This window comes from Hibiscus syriacus, unplaced genomic scaffold (genome assembly GCF_006381635.1).
Source record: "Hibiscus syriacus cultivar Baekdansim isolate YM2019G1 unplaced genomic scaffold, ASM638163v2 tig00110773_pilon, whole genome shotgun sequence".
NCBI classification, from domain to species: domain Eukaryota; kingdom Viridiplantae; phylum Streptophyta; class Magnoliopsida; order Malvales; family Malvaceae; genus Hibiscus; species Hibiscus syriacus.
In genome coordinates, this window is record NW_024062855.1 from 763818 (window position 1) to 781274 (window position 17457).

At 35.9% G+C, this 17457-nt stretch overlaps 1 protein-coding gene across 2 annotated transcripts in view; it reads left to right on the plus strand.

The window, feature by feature from the left end:
* Positions 1-774: 774 nt before the first annotated feature.
* LOC120139779 (ferredoxin-dependent glutamate synthase, chloroplastic) overlaps positions 775-17457 on the plus strand; it is a 67526-nt gene continuing 50843 nt past the window's right edge. Inside the window, exons 1-9 of one of the 2 annotated variants that reach the window (XM_039154913.1) lie at positions 775-1053; positions 1949-2261; positions 3456-3898; positions 4009-4140; positions 5232-5330; positions 5741-5811; positions 6895-6991; positions 7364-7456; positions 14256-14401. In XM_039154913.1, the coding sequence (XP_039010844.1) occupies positions 775-1053; positions 1949-2261; positions 3456-3898; positions 4009-4140; positions 5232-5330; positions 5741-5811; positions 6895-6991; positions 7364-7456; positions 14256-14401 (1673 nt within the window). Of the gene's footprint in view, positions 1054-1948; positions 2262-3453; positions 3899-4008; positions 4141-5231; positions 5331-5740; positions 5812-6894; positions 6992-7363; positions 7457-14255; positions 14402-17457 lie in introns of those variants that run through there. The other variant, XM_039154914.1, reaches the window with a different exon arrangement.

Consider the following 17457-nt stretch of genomic DNA (forward strand, 5'->3'; position numbering starts at 1 on the left):
CTATCTCATTTGGGCCGTTGGATCAAACACAAATCCAACGGTCAGGAATGAGCAGCGATAGTGGAGAGGGTCCAGAAACCCTAGCTGATGATGCATGCAAACAATTGGATCTCCCATAGATCCAACGGCTGATGATGAGCGACGACTGATGCTAAGGGTGAAAACCCTAGCCGGGTTTGGGCTCATGCGAGCTTCGTTCTGGGCTTGAAACCAGGTGGGCTTTGTTGCTAAGCGGGCTGCATTGATTCCTGGTAGGCTAAATGGATTTTGGGCTTTGTTGGACTTCGGGTTTATAATATATTGGGCCTACAAAATGTAAAATAAAATACTGTTAATAAAATAATAATAATAATAATAATAACAATATTAATAAGTATATTAATTAATATGCAAAATTAGTTTTGAAAAAAATTATATCTCTACATATACATATGCATCTGCATCACTGTTAATTTTTTAATAATCAGTGATTAAAATAAAACCAATTAAATATAATTTTTAAAACATAATTAAATAATAAAAACCAAAAAAAAAGTGATAGTAAGGTGTGGCGAGTAACAGAGGATTACCACAGAAAGTCAAAATGAATGACGTAAGCATGAATGAGAAGCGGAAGGAAAGCAGGAAGTAGACAGGAGGGAAGTGGAGAAGCGGGTGGCTTGGCTGCTCCACCCATTTTGGTTTTTGTTTATCCTTCAATTCTTCCCTTTTTTTTTCTTTCATTCAAATCCACGTAAATATTTATATTCCTCTATCCGCCCCATCCCCACAATCATGGCTAACCTTCATTCCCTATCTCCTCTTCTTCACCGAAAGACTCCCCTCTTCCCCGCCGACAATGGCTTTCTCCTCGTCGACTTCCTCGGCTTCTACTCTAATAAATCCAAACCCACTACTCCCAGGCGGAGACTCCACCTCTCCCTCAACACTCGCTCTATCCGCCACTTCTCAACCTCCGCTTCCGCAAACAATTCTGTCGGGGCCGTTCTCCATCATCTTCCGACTACTACTGCTACCGATTCTGATCATCGATTATCCGCTCCTCAACCCAAGGTGGAATTTCCACTCTCTATCAATCTTATTTTCTGCTGTTTTCTTGTTTTGACTTAAACCCAACAACTGCGTGGCTACGAGTGAACCAAAGGCTTTACCTTTTCTTAAAAATGTTTGTTTTCTCATACGAATTACTTGATCATTTTCTTACCCCTTGAAAGTAAAGTTAATTGGAAAATTAACAATTCAAACCGCTTATTGTTAATGAGGAGTTAAATCAAAGTAGTACTCAGTTTTTAGTTTTTCATGTAATACTATGTACTATTGTCGTCTAAAGTCTACGTGATTTCATAGAATTAAGTAGCACGAGTTATACTGTAATAAACATACGATGCTTACTATTTGAAGTCCTTTCTTAAGGCTCGAGTTTCAGTAGTTACAATGGACGTCAATGTGTCCTATAGAAGGTTTTCTTCATCTTTCATCGTTCAATATGATTTCCAGAGTGTTCATTTGCTGATGGTTGACAAAGTTTCCTATACCGTAGGAGGAGTACTGGACTATTAACCACTACTTGTTGCTTATGTTGTTGTAACCAATACTCTGTGTCATGGGTGGAATGACTCATTTTTTGAGTATCTAGGATCATGTTTAGGTTTGGTATACCTTATGATATGTATACTCGAGGTATGAGGGTGAAAGAGTGATGTTACATCTTCCACCACTTATTGCCTCATCCGATATGATTATACTATCATAGAGTTGTTATTTTCTCCCCTAGTTACTGCCTGAAGAAATACATGATCCCTGTGATTTGAAGTTTTATTTGTTTATAATCTCTTTTACTTTGTATTTGTTTTTGATATTTTCTCTTGGTTTTGTTTCAAGATGGTATGGAAAACCTTTTGTTTTCATGTGATCTCTTTTCTCTCCTTATGATCTGAATTTTGTTTAGGTTGCAAATTTAGAGGACATAATATCAGAAAGAGGAGCTTGTGGTGTTGGATTCATTGCCAATTTGGAAAAGAAAGCATCACACGGAGTTGTTAAGGATGCCCTTATAGCTCTTGGTTGCATGGAGCATCGTGGGGGTTGTGGAGCAGATAATGATTCTGGCGATGGTTCAGGATTGATGACTTCAATTCCTTGGGATCTATTTGACAACTGGGCTGAAAATCAAGGAATGGCATCCTTTGATAAGTTGCACACTGGTGTTGGGATGATTTTTCTTCCCAAAGACAATAGCCTTATAGAAGAAGCCAAAAAAGGTAATTATTGACCTTAATTACATCAGCTGGTTTGTTTTTCTATGTTTCCTAGAATTGGGGCACATGTATGAACGGATTGTATTGATACTTTAATTTTGAATATTATTCAGATATGAGTGAAGCTTTTGATCTTTCATGTAGATATAAAATAGCCCAATTGGGATTTAGTTATGATAAATAAGGATCAAGGATTACGATGAGAGCTACTAGGACTTCTTGGGATGTTGTAGAGCCATTAGTTTCCAAATGTGGGCTAGAACTTATTATGATTTGGAGTATGGACACAAGTTCTGAGATAAAAGTTATATATTGAACTAATTTGATCATGGCATGAAAATTACAAAACAGATATCAGTATTCAGTGGTAGTGGGTGCTGTATTCTAAGGGTTTAGCAGGTGTGTATTCATCTAGAATTTTGACTGTGTAAGGTTTTGAGTAGAAATTAAAGGAAACTTTATAAGAAGGGAAGAAGAAACTAGTTTTGACTTTTCCCCTTTACTTCCAACGAGGATTAATATGATCAAGCTTTTGATGGACCATTAATGTGTAATTCAAATTAGATATTTTTCTTTGAGAACCCATGTGAACATTTGAGAAACTCGAATTTCAGTTATGGTTGAATTTTGTAAATTTAATTGTTGTGATCAAGCTTTTGTTGCTGCATTTGTTTTGGAATTAAGATAAAGAATTGGTACCCAACTAAAAATGAAACCAATGAAATAGATGTAGAACTAAATTCCTTTAATATTTGTAATCCACATGTTTAAGAGATTTAAACTCATTTTTCTTTTCTTTCAATTTCCTCATATGTCGGTTCTTATTTAATTTTGAACTAAAGAGCTACTCATTTCCTAACCATATTATTCTGTTAGCCATCATTATGGCTTTGTTAAGATGAAGTGGAGTGATAGATCAGTTTAATTGGATGTAAGATTTAGTTCCAAATTGATTAAACATCTTCAAAGAGGTATCAAAACACAGTTTAATCACTTAATAGCTTTTGCAAACACATATGACATATCTTCCTATGTACTTATTTATTACCTCTAGTTTTGTAGCCTTTGTGGGTTTCCATCACATACAGAGAGTGTTAATCGCGTGGAGATAGATTTTCTCAAATCTGTACAATATATTCTAATTTCTGTTTCATTTAATCTATTCTAGTTTTTGACTAGTTCTTATTGCTTCTGTAGTTATTGTAAATATTTTTAGACAAGAGGGTCTCGAGGTGCTTGGATGGAGGTCTGTTCCTGTAAATACATCAGTGGTTGGTTTTTATGCGAAAGAAGCCATGCCCAATATACAACAGATATTTGTTAGAGTTGTCAAGGAAGAGAACATCGATGACATTGAACGGGAACTATACATCTGCCGAAAACTAATTGAAAGAGCAACTGCCTCAGAGACTTGGGGAAGTGATCTTTATTTCTGTTCTTTGTCCAATCAAACCATTGTTTACAAAGGCATGCTTCGTTCAGAAGTTCTTGGGTTATTTTATTCTGACCTTCAGAATGAACTCTATAAGTCTCCATTTGCCATTTATCACCGAAGGTATAGTACAAATACTAGTCCTAGATGGCCTCTTGCTCAACCAATGAGGTTTCTTGGTCATAACGGAGAGATCAATACCGTACAAGTTAGTTTCTCTATAAATTTCATGTTTGTCTAAAAATATTATTTCCATTATGAAAAATATGATTGATGAACAAGGTTTATTCTCTGTGTTCTACTCTGAAACATATGCAGGGGAACTTGAATTGGATGCAATCTCGTGAAACCTCTTTGAAGGCCCCTGTTTGGCGTGGAAGGGAAAATGAAATTCGCCCTTTTGGTAACCCAAAGGCATCTGACTCGGCAAATCTTGATAGTACAGCTGAAGTATGAGCTATAAACTTGATTAATGTCATAGTATTCTATTGGAATTATACTGTCATGATTGGTGAACCTAGAGCTAATCTCTGATGGTTCACCCACCTATCTCAGGAGGTGGATTCCTGCAATGCTGTAGTATACTATTGGAATTATACTGTATCATGATTGGTTAACCTAGAGCTAAGCTCTGATGGTTCGATCTCCAGCACATGCAAACTCACCTTCCTAATTCCCTTAGGCCTTGACCTTCTTTTTACCATAAAAAATAGGATTTCCTTTTGTTTTACCTAATATGTTGTAGTTGTGAAATCTGATTCTTAGTTTGACTGCTGGCACAAGCTGGTAATTTCTTTTAATAAGGGTGACATTTACTTATTGGAAATACAACAAATGAAAATTTTCCATCAGTTAAATATATACTGATAGAATTGCATTACTATTTCCTTGTTTGTGATTGGGCTGTATTGGGGAAGATAAGACTATGCGTCTTTGTGGAGGGAATAGGTTCTTGTGTGCAAATGTTAAAAGGCTAGAAATGATCCTTCAGCAATAAACTTTTGATTAAGCCAAATCCTTACTTGACTCAAAACCGTTATGGATAATTTTTATCTCCTAAAGTGCTCATATGAGGGTAAAGTGGTGAAATTATTTTTCTCAGTTTGATGTGATAGAATGTCTTGCAGTTTGCATTTTAGCAAAGGCCTTTTCAGTGTTGTATAGAACCATGGGCCTAGAAGTGTTGCAAAATGGGTTCTATATTAGCTTTTATTTCAGCCTTGGTTGTCCACTAAGCAAACCTTTTCATTCAATTACTATATACTACGCTGGGAGTTTGATGGTCTAAAAGTGTAATTATGGGGAGAATTTGGATGAGGTACATAATGGAACTAATGTTTTCATTGCTTCAGCTTTCGTGGAGTAATAACCATTTCCTAGTGGTATTATATATCGATACATTCACTAGGATGTGCCAAAAGTATGCTTCTGCATTTGAGCCATCATAATTTTTTTGCAAAACCATGTTTCCCACATGCTTATAATCACTTTCGTGCATGAGCTGTTGGAGAGTTTGAAATGATTCTCTTTATTTTGTCCAGTTATTGATACGAAGTGGCCGTAGTCCAGATGAAGCTCTCATGATTCTTGTCCCAGAGGCATACAAGAATCATCCCACATTGACAGCTAAATATCCTGAGGTATTTGCTTGAGACTGCTGATTATTCAAGTTGCTTATAAATTCTGCTATGGGGGGCAATGTTATTATTCTTCAGTAAACAAAATTTCTTCTCTTTGGCTAAGTATAATAAATTCTGAGTTTTAGCCAGGTTGTTTCGATTCCAGATTACTTTTTAGCATAAGTAAATCAGATAGCTAATCAAGTATATATCATTTTTTTGTCAGTTTAATGATTCCTCTTGATTTTACAACTCTTAATTTTGCCCCACCAATATCCTATACTGTTTCATTCTTTTTTTCCTTTTGGTGCTTTCACAGTCAATTTTTGATAGTGTTTTTATCCCATTTGTAACATGTCTCTAATTATCCTATTTCTCATTACTAGCGGATTAAATATGCAGACAATACTAAGTTAATTGTTTTACCTTAGGTTGTAGACTTTTATGACTATTACAAGGGTCAGATGGAAGCTTGGGATGGGCCTGCCTTGCTCCTGTTTAGGTAATGCTTTCAGGGACTTGTATACCCTTTTAGGGGATTTCTAGTCTTATTGCCAATGTCTCCTAGTAATTATAGTGGGTCTTAATCTTTTAAATTAACTAGAAGTCTCGAACAAGTAAAGCAGTTTGGTCTTGTGTCAACAGCATATTTTATGAAATGCATGATTTTGGTGGAATGGCATGGATACATACATAGATACATGTTTGTGTATGCTCGCTCGCATTTATGCATATGTATTCTGTCGTTGCTGTTAACAATCATTGACTTGTATCTCTATGATTACACTTAATAGCTGGTGGATCATGAACATTGTATTCCTTTGATGGAATGAAACATATTTTGAATTGAGTGATAGCTATATATGTCCTCTTTTATTTTAATGGGAAAATTAAATACCTCAAACTTTAAAGACTGGTTAATCTGACCTCTGTGTTAAGGATTGTGGTTAACACTTTGAGATCCGCCAATTGGGAGGCGGATGGGCTGGCTAAGGCTGGAATTGGTTGATATTGTCCCGTAGGGGGGTATTTTTGTTTAGTCTTTGTTTTTATGGTGGTCGTTGTATTGGGTGTTTTATGTGTTGGTCGGGTTATGTATTGTTGTGGATATTGGCTGTATTGTACTGGTATTGTTATAAGTATTTCAGTAATAAATTTGAGGCACTCTTTTCCTCCTTCCAATGTCCGTCAAGCTACAGATGTAGTTTGAAGGTTATGAAGGGGGTTTTTAACGAGGCCTTCCATATTTTTATCCAAAAAAAAAACACACTTCTGATATTATGGTCTACCATGTTAAGTGGATTTGCTGTTTATGTTGATCTGTAATATACTTCTCTTTTGGTGTCTATCCAGTAGAACAAAGAAAATGATAGATAAATAGTAATTAGAGTTCCTAATTTATTTTCAAGAAAGAAATGTGTTTTTGATGAGATCAGATTGTTAAATTCAACTGTACAGTTTGGGTTAAACCTTTGGCTCATAAATCCATATGCATTTTATGTTACTTATTTGCACTTTCCTCTCACCTTTCCCCCCATTTTTGTTCCAATTTCTGATACTTACTATTTTAATTCATGTGGTTCAGTGATGGAAAAACCGTTGGGGCATATCTTGATCGGAATGGACTTCGCCCTGCTAGGTATTGGAGGACAATTGACAATGTTGTATATGTTGCATCTGAGGTGTGTTTTGATCCTTGGTGACTGCTATTCTTTATGATTGATCTTTTAAGCAATAGTTTATAGTATATTAGGTTGATTTGCATCTGAGGCATGTGTTGAACTCAACTTTCATTATTTTTTTCTGAACTCGACACAGGTGTGTTTTGATCCTTAGTGACTTGCATCTGAGGCATGTCTGAGCTATTTTAAATGTCCAATAAACTCAACTTTCATTATTTTTTTCTTCTTGCTCCACGTAGTTTATAATATCTTGTTACATATTAAATTGACACGTATATAATTAGCTTCCTACCTTGTTGATGATTTATGCATTTAAATTATGGTTTTGGATCACTGTATAAGAACATTGACCAATGTTTATTCTTTTATTAGGTTGGTGTTCTACCGGTGGATGATTCAAAAGTTATTATGAAGGGTCGTTTAGGTCCCGGCATGATGATAACTGCTGATTTATTAAGTGGTCAGGTTTGTATTGCAACTTATTGTGGTTTGATATGGTGTATGACCAACTTTTGCATTGAAAGTGTGTTCATAATGATTATAGTGGTAATTGGTCAGTTAATTATTAACTATTAAAAAATTGTTTGGTTTATTTTGAAATATGCCTTTTGTCTTTTAAAATCAACCTATATGTCATACTGGGATATGGTATGTTTTTGCATCCTATAATTTATTTTCAAGAAATTATTTAGTTCCCCCCCCCCAAAATATATGTATATGTGAGCATTCTATGGGGTTATTTGATAATTGTAATTTTTTTAAAAGAACTTGTTTTGTTTCAAAAAATTTGTAAACATCAAACATGTTTGTAATTTTGTCATGCTTTTTGAAATACATATTTTTTAAAATGTAATAATTCAATTTGCTATGTAAGATTTAAACAATTATATGATAATAACATTTATATTATTATTTATTAAGGAAAAGTATCTTATTATTAAGCATATTATTTGATACTTTTGTAGTAATCTTGAATCTTTCACTTTAATAACTTTCAAATAATGTTATAATAGAATGTAATGTTAGATATGTGATTAGTTAATTAGTGTAAAGATGTAATACTTAATTTAGAATAGTAATGTGAATTAATATACTGAAATTATATTCAATAATACAATTTATTTTAGTCTTTAGAGAAATTAATTATTATACCAAAATACTTTAATAGCAATTTTAGATTATCTCATAGTAAAATTTAAAATAATTAATATTTAATAAATTGTATAATATTTTTTATGTAACATATCTAATAATATTAAATGATGTTGTTTCATATAGAAGCGAAGAACTCTATTTTGGAGTACTTAGTGAGAGAAGCTCCTCCTTCTCTCTAAAAATCAGGTGTTTTAGATAAGTTTTTCTATTTTCATTCCTTATCATTTGTCTTAATGGCGAGTAAGGTGAGAGTTCCGGTTGGGAAAAACTGTCACTGTGATCATTTTCAACATTCCAGAGAGTTTTCATTACAAAGGTCTTTGGTTATTTTTCGATAAATATGGCGAGGTGGTGGATTTCATCCCCAATAAAAGAAGCAAGGGAGGAAGTAGGTTTGGTTTTGTTCGTTTCACCAGACTGGAGGTCGCGAGGAAGGCTATCAACTGTGTTGATAGATCTTGGATTCAAGGCAACAAAATTAGAGTATTCATGGCGAGATATCTTCCTCGTGATGTTTTCTGGAGGAAGAAGTTCTCTGGTCCTTATTCAGTCGAGGGAAACAATGTAAGGAAGGATGTTAGTCACATGGTGGCTCCCATTGCTGGTTCTGTTGACGACAGTAAATTCTCAACTCTCAAAGACAGCTTGTTAGGATGGTGCATAATTTTTATTAAGTGGGTAGAGTCGTCTTCTTTTGAAGAGGCAGTCGTATCCCCGTTATCCAAGGTAAGGGAGCTCGTTGGTGCCTTTCCAGTTAAGTTTCCTGAGCTGGAAGAGGGTTCTGAAGAAGCTGGAAGTTCCATTCACTCTTCGGAGGTGCAGTCGGCCGTGAGGTGTTATGAGAATGAAGAAAATTTTTTCTGCTGTTTGGGGACTAGTGCTAGAGGCAGCATCCTGTCGGGTGAGGGTGTGGAGGTCATGAACATAGGAGAGGCTTTGATGATGGGTCCGAGGAGCGACATTGGGGGTCAGAGGATGGTTCTTTCCCAAATGGAGGGAGTGGGGGAACACAAGACATTGCTGGTGCATGCAGAGAGAGAAGCAGTGGATGTCTTTAAGGACACTTGTTTGCCTGCACGTGGTTTTGTGGAGAGTAAGGATTTTTTAATTAATTCTCCCATACATGATGGTCTCTTAGTGTCAAAGGAATTGGAAGATGTGAGCCTAAAGGATAAAGTGGATCTGTTGGTTCACGTGGAGAGGGATAATGAAGTTGCCTTTAGGAAAAATAGTGAGTTTGCATGTGCTTTTGTAGGCTCAAAGGATTATTTTAATGATTTCCCCATATTGGATGGTCGGGTTGAGATAAGGGAGGTGGAGGAAGGGATTCACGAGGGCTGTTCTGGCAACAAATTTAGAGCTAAACATTTTTTTCAAGGGAATTTTACAGCTCCTAAAAGAAAGTATAGGGGTTCCCGAAGCAAGAGCCATCAGAGTAAGGTGCATTGGGAGGAAGAGGTGTCTGTTTTTGATGGCAGATTCACTTATGAATCTGATTTTCCAGCATTGGGGCAGTCTCAACAGAAGGATACGTTCAATTCCTTGCCTTTTGGGAAAGATTTGGGTTGTGAGTCTAATGGCGCAGTAGTGTATCTATTGTCGGAAGACGATGGCGGGGGAAGGAGTAGAAGGTTCAGGTGATCTACACCATGCTTTTTGTCTGGAGCTGGAAGTTCGGATGGTCTTTAGCTAACAAGACGTGGTGATGTGGTGGAAAGGCGGCCATATGCGTGTTTTTTTTGTTTTCTTTTCATGTGAAAGCTCCGTGGCCTTTGAGTTAGAAGTTGGCTTTTATGGTTTTAGTCAGCTGTCACCCTTGGCTTTTTTCTGGTTGTTTTGTTTGATTGAGTGCCTATCGGGCCTCGTTTAGGTTTTTTGTTTGGCCAGTCTTTTTTAGGCTGTTGTTGTTGCTTTGTTGGATTAGGCTGGTTCTGGTAGGATTGTTGGTGGTTGTTTTTGGTGTTTTGTTCATATTGGGGGTGGCTCCCTAGTTGTATCGTGTTCTTTCTATGGTTAATAAAATCTTAAGGTACTCTTTTCCTCCTTCCGCTGATTAAGGAGCTTCTCTATAAGCTCCTTTAATCATGAAGGAGGTTTTTAACGAGGCCTGCAATTCCTATAAAAAAAAATGATGTTTCATATTTAAAATTAATTCTATATTATACATTATTTTAATATAACCTAAAATGATATTATTAAATAATTTTATTTAGTATTAAATTTAATTTAGTTTAATTAATAATAAAAGAAAGTATTCAACTATATCAGAGGATATATTATAATGTTAGCATATATTTAAATAATAATACTTGATACTATTCTTCATTGCTACCATATAGAGAGATCATTTAAATAATATGTAATATAATATTATAGTCTTGAAGTATTGTTATTTACTTTATTTTTTTTCCAGTTTGTTTCTAGTTTACCTTTTTAATTTTTGTAGTATTTAATTTTAGCTAAATAATTAAAATACATTATCATTTTTATGTTAAATTTAATATATTGTTTAGCAAATTAATTAATTTCATTTATAATATTTTTTTTATAAAAATGAGAGGCCTCGTTAAAACCTCCCTTCATACCCATCAAGCTACTTGCTTTCATCCCCGGTCGTCAAATCTTGGACTGTTCTCTTATTGCTAATGAAGGAATATATTTTTGGAGGAAAAAAGGACTCAAGGGATGCGTTTTTAAGGTTGACTTCAAAAAGGCTTATGATACAGTTGATTGACCTATTATGTTCAAAGTAATGGAGAAGATGGGTTTTGGTTCTAGATGGAGTGGTTGGATTAGGAAATGTGTTACGACAACTACCGTTTCAGTATTGGTTAATGGGTTCCTTCTGAGGAATTCCCAATGGCAAAGGGTCTTCGCCAGGGTTGTTCTTTATCGCCATTGTTGTTCAATTTAGTAGGGGAATTTCTTAATTTATTATTACTAAAGGCAGTTTCAGAGGGATTATTTTCTGGATTGGTTATAGGTAGGGAGGAGGGGTCTCTTAATTTAACACATTTGCAATTTGCTGATGATCTTATCATCTTTTGTGGAGCTTCGAAGATGCAAATTTTGAATTTGAAGAGGGTTCTTAGAGTGTTTGAAGTTATGTCTGGACTACAGTTGAATCTAAAGAAAAGCAAACTGTTTGGTATTAATTTGAATGAAGAGGAAGTTCAGGAGTGGGCAAGGACTATTTGATGTTCTGTTGGGTGCTTTCCTTCAGATTACCTAGGACTTCCTCTTGGTGCTAATAGGAATTCTTCAGCTCTTTGGGATCCAGTGGTTAAAAATTTCTACAACAAACTTGCTGGTTAGAAGGCCTCCTCTCTTTCTTTAGCAGGGAGGTCGGTACTGGTTAAGTTGGTCCTATGCTCGCTTCCAACTTATTTCTTGTCATTGTTTAAAATTCTAGCCTCGGTTTACAAAACCCTCAATTCAATTATGTCAAATTTCTTATGGTAGGGGGTAATGGTAAAAGCAAGATACATTGGGTTAATTGGTCCACTGTGTGTAAATCAAAGTATGAGGGTGGCCTAGGTGTTCTAAATATTAACTCGATGAATAGAGCACTTGTAGGGAAATGGTCTTGGAGGTTTGCAAATGACAGAAACTCTATTTGGAGGAAAATTATATGTAGTAAATATAACATTGATTCATCTTTATTACAGTTTGACAACAAGGTTCCTCCTATAGCTTCTTGGATTTGGAGATCTGTGGTAAATAACCATTTCAATGAAGACCCTATTGGTTCTAAGTTTAGAAGCATGTGTAGTTTTTAAGTTGGTGATGGAAAGTTTATTCGGTTTTGGCAAGATGTTTGGGCTATGGATTATCCTCTTTTGGTCATTTTTCCCAGACTGTTTTCTGTTTCCTCAAACAAGTATTGCAAATTATTTGAATTTGGTGAATATAGATCTATGAGTTGGTTTTGGGATGTTCAATTGAGAAAAATTTGAATGATTGGGAATTTGAAAAGTGGTCTAATTTGATGGCAGTCATTTCGAACTTCTCCCTATTTATAGAATCTAATGATGTTCTGATATGGAAAGGCACTGGGGATGGGGTGTATTCTGTTAGTTCTTGTGTTAAATTGTGTTCTTCGGGTTCGGAGGAGGTCTATTTTTGGAAAAAATGTAATTTGGAGGGGTCTGCTTCCTCCAAGAGTGGAGTCATTCGTATGACAGGTTGTTCATCAGAAGCTGACAGTAAAGATAGAACTGGTTAAAAGAGGAGCTCAGGGTATTGAAGATGATTTATGTCCTCTTTACAAGATGGTGGAAGAGTTTTCCTCTCATTTATTTTTTACTTGTTTTGTTGTGTGGTCTTTATGGAATAAATTTATGAAGTTTTGGAGGCTCAATTATGTTTTTCATGCAAATGCTAAAAGCTTTCTCCTAGCATGGAATGATTTGAAGACCAACTCTGCTATCTGGTCATTTATTCCAAGGGTTGTCCTCTGGACCACTTGGAAAATAAGGAATTCTATTGTGTTCGAAGGGGGGAAGTTAGATTAGGCCGAATTATTCTTCTTAGCAAGGTTTAGGCTTGCTTCATGGTTCTTAGCTAAGCATAAGGATATGTCTATTCCTAAGGATTCACTCATTTCTGATCATTCCTTAGGGGATTCTTGTTCCTCATTTTTAAAACCGATTGTATCTAAGATCCTTTGGTCTCATCCTCCCAAAGGCTTTATCAAATTGAATGTTAATGCTGCTACTACCAGAGACTGGAAGAGAAGTGGGTTAGGTGGAGTTTTAAAAGATGATTTTGGTTCAATCTTAGGTTCTTTCAAGGAGTCTTCTGGTCCGAGGCCTCCTACCTTGATGGAGCTTAAAGCTATTCAAAAGGGTTTATTGTTCTTTGTCTCTTTTCGAGGGATGATCAAGGATCGTTTGATTATTGAGAGTGATAGCAAGGTGGCAGTGGACTGGGTTAAGAATGTTGATTCATGTCCAGATGTTTATGTTTCTATTGTAAAAGATATTGTTGATAGGCTTAAAGTTTTTGACGTGTTGTTAGATGGGTTGATAGGACAACTAACCATGAGGCTAATGCCCTAACTAAGGCTGGAATAGGTTGATTTAATGTTGTTAGTGTTATGATTTAGGGTTGTTTTCTGGTTTTCTAATTTCTATGTACGTGTGTTTGGGTGTTGTAATTGCTAAACACTTTTTGTTATTAATGAAATTCTAAGGCACTCTTTTTCTCCTTACGCTGATTAAGGAGCTTTTCTAAGAGTTCCATTAATCATGAAGGGTTTTTTTAATGAGGCCTTCTATTCTTATAAAAAAAATACCCATCAAGCTATGAAAATAGCTTAACGGACATTGGAAGGAGGAAAAAAGTACCTCAAAATTTTATTCCTTAAATACCAAGTACATCAAGAGTTCATTACAACCATACACAACCAAAATACAACCTAAAAAATGACCAACAATCTGCTGACATCTCATCAAAAACCATATCCCTAAATTAGCAAGACTTGCCCCCCTTACAAAACAACCCAAACATCCTATACACAGCAAATTAGTAGGCTGAACTACAAACAGTTACCCAATTCCCGATTTTGCAAGCTCGTCAGCCTTCCAATTACAAGTTGCAACATCTCTGAATATACATTACAATTACATTTTTATTCACCACCACTGCACAAATTTCCTTGATACATAGGTTTATATTTCTTAATACATAAGTACCAATCACTTGTTTAATTTTTGTAGTATTTAATTTTAGCTAAATAATTAAAATACATTATCATTTTTATGTTAAATTTAGTATATTGTTTAACAAATTAATTAATTTCATTTATAATATTTATTTGAATATGTTTATATTTCTTAATACATAGACACCAATCACTTGTTTAAGTGCTAGAAGCAAAAATATTATCTTCAAAAACAAGGAAAGCAAAAAATTCTAGCTTCAAAGAATTTGAGACTTTTTTTCCTCTCTCTTTGGAAAAGGAATCTGTTTGGTAGACATGTTTTCTGTTATCTTTTTCCAGAATAGTTAAAATAACAGAAAATAAAATACATAACAGTGCCAATCGGCGGTTGGGTAATTTTTCTATTATTCTTCTAGCTTACATCTTAAGTTCTATAATTTATAGGTATATGAGAATACCGAGGTCAAAAAGCGAGTAGCTGCAGCAAATCCATATGGAAAATGGGTTAGTGAGAACATGCGACCCTTGAAGCCAGTAAATTTCCTCTCCACAACAGTTTTGGACAGTGAAACGACTTTAAGACGCCAACAGTAAGTATTCAACTTCCATCAGACACTTTGAGTTGTGTTCATGGTGGCGCTGTGATAAATGCAAATGAGACTGCTTTTATTTCCTTTAATGTTCTTAGCCCTTTAGCATCTCTAGCTACTAATCATTTTATGAGAGCTTTATTTGGATTTGTTTGATTCTTGATTGATATGTCTTACGTGGCCAGTGGTGATTTTCTTTTGATTTGGAACATCGCTTCTACAATTTTGCACGCTAAAATAAGTTATGTTCTTGTTAGTTAAAAGCAAGCTCATATCTAAGGAAACATTATCATTCTAAAAGGGATGCATTTCTTTTTTTTGCTGATTGAAGTTTGTTTACTGAGATCTAAAATTTCTAAAGGCTTCAGTAAAGTAATTAGATTGGCATGGATTTGGTGTCATATAGAAAAAAGCCTATTGGGTCTATTTAGTTATATGTGCTTCTTGCTCACTCTTTTACCATAGTGGATAAGTCTGGTACCTCATGGATATGTTAGCATCCCATTGATCCTCAAGAAAATCACATTAATTTAACAATATACCGGTTCCGAGATTTACACTGGTACATAGAGAAGAAAAATTACTTTTGCATTTGCATTAAGTGATTATATTTCATTGCTGACAAAACTTCAAATATTTAATTCCAGATTTCTTTATGGTCATATGTTATAATGCGGATTCTGGATGGTGACTTAATAACAATAAAAATCGGAGAATATGTGCTGTAATGTAAGAAATATTAATCTAGAGAGAAGGAAAGAATAATGGAGTAAATGCAAGAAAAAAATTGATTTCTGAAGTAAGAGATTACAAGAGTTTAAATAGACCGAGTAGCTGACTTCTAATAGGACCTAAAAGATAAACTTCTATCTAAATTACAAAGACTTGCAGAACTTATCTTTCTTTTCATAAAGAGTCCTAAAAAATGAGACTACTACTGCTACTATTACACAACTGCTTCTGACACTCCCCCTCAAGCTGGTGAGTGAATATTTGTCATTCTCAGTTTGTTTAGAATTACTTGAAAAACCTTGTTTGTCTGCTTCTTCGTGAGCACATCTGCCAATTGATCCTTGGTAGAGATGAATAGAGTACAAATTAGACCATTGTCCAATTTTTCCTTAATGGAATGTCTATCAATTTCAATATGCTATGTTCGATCATGTTGAACAGGATTATGAATAATATTGATAGTAACTCTAGTGGGAGAAGCTCCTGCTTCTCTCTAGGTTAGGCGATTTCAAAATTTTCTTTCTTTGAATCTCATACACTATTGCTTATGGCGGGTAAGGTGAAAAGATCTGTTGGGAATAATTGCGTTACGGTGATCATCTTCAATATTCCAGAATTTCTTCATCATCAAGGTCTTTGGGTAATATTCGATAATTATGGTGAGGTGGTTGATTCTTTCATCCCCAACAAAAGAAGCAGGGAGGAAGTAGGTTTGGCTTTGTTCGCTTCTCCAGATTGCAGGACGCGAGGAAGGCTATCAAAGGTGCTGATAGATCTAGGATTCAAGGTAATGAAGATAGAGTTTTCATGGCGAGATTTCAACCTCGTGATGCTTTCTGGAGAAAGAAGTTTTATGGTCCAAAACTAGTCGAGGCCAAGAGTATAGTGGAGGATGTTAGGCTTTCAGAGGCTCCCATTGTTGGTTGTGTTGACAAGGATAAACTCTTAACTCTCAAAGATAGCTTGGTAGGTTGGTGCAGAAAGTTTATAAAAATGAAAGAGTTGGCTACTGTTATGCACAAGGAAGGCATATTAGGTCCGAAAATTATTAGGTTAAGCGGGTTAGCTATTTTAATCATTTTTGAAGATGAAGAGAGTAGGGATTATACTCTTAAGAATCAGATTGGGGCTTTGAATAACTGTTTTGACAAAGTGGAAGTGTGGTCGAAAAATTTTCAGAGCAGCAGCCGTCGGGCTTGGCTATCGTGCAAAGGGATACCACCGTTTCTGTGGAGTCATTCCACCTTCAGAAATATTGCAGACAAATGGGGAGAACTTATCTCCATTGAGGAAGGTACATTAAATCCAGGTTCGTTTGATAGGGCTTTGTTTCAGATTATTACGAACTGCCAAGCACGAGTGGAAGAAACCGTTGAGTTGAAAGTCGGGGAATTGATCTTTACAGTTTATGTTTCTGAGTTTGATCCTTGTTTCAGTCCAGATTCTGTCTGGGTAGACTCGTCTTTGTTGGATAAGGCAGTTGCCTCCCCGTTATCCTTGGTGGGGGAGCTCGTCAATGTCTCGCCAGTAAAGTCTCCCGAGTTGGAGGTATGTGCTGAAGAAGTAGGCAGACGCGTGCACTCATCGGAGGAGAAGAATTCCGATAGGTGTTCTGAGGAAGAAGACACTCTATTATGTTGTATGGGGAATAGATCTAGAGGCAACAACTTGTTGGGTGAGGAAGAGGAGGAAGGGAACATAGGGGAGGAAATAATTATGGGTCTGAGGAATATTATTGCTGGTCAGGGGATGGTTCAATCGAAAATCGAGGAAGTGGTGGAACATGAGACTGTGCTGGATCATGCGGAGAGAGGTAGAAAATGACAACAGGAAAAGTTGTATGTCAGCACGTGCTATTGAGGGAAGGAAGGATTATTTAATTGATGTGCCCATCTTGGATGGTCGTTTAAAGTCAAAGGTGGTGGAGGATGTGAATAATATGGGCCTTACAAATAATTATGCTATCAGAAAATCCAAGGGCGAGGAAGTCCAACAGGATGGGGTTATGGTGGACCGGATGGATGGAACAACCAAATCAGGGATAGCAGGTGAGGTTTTGGACTAGAGCCTGTGCTTGTCATCACAATTGAGGGACGGTTTTTTCACGCACAATTCCAGGCAGATCCAAAGAGCAAAGGAGGGGAAAAACTATAAGTATAGTTCTCTCCAAACAGTTCAAAAGAATTATTCGGTTCCCCAAAGACTAGATACTGCCGAAGCAAGTTTAATCAGAAGAAGGTGCAACACGAGGAAGAATTGTCTGAACTTGAAGGCAGATTCCTATATGATTCTGACTTTCCAGCATTGGGGCAGACTCAAAAGAA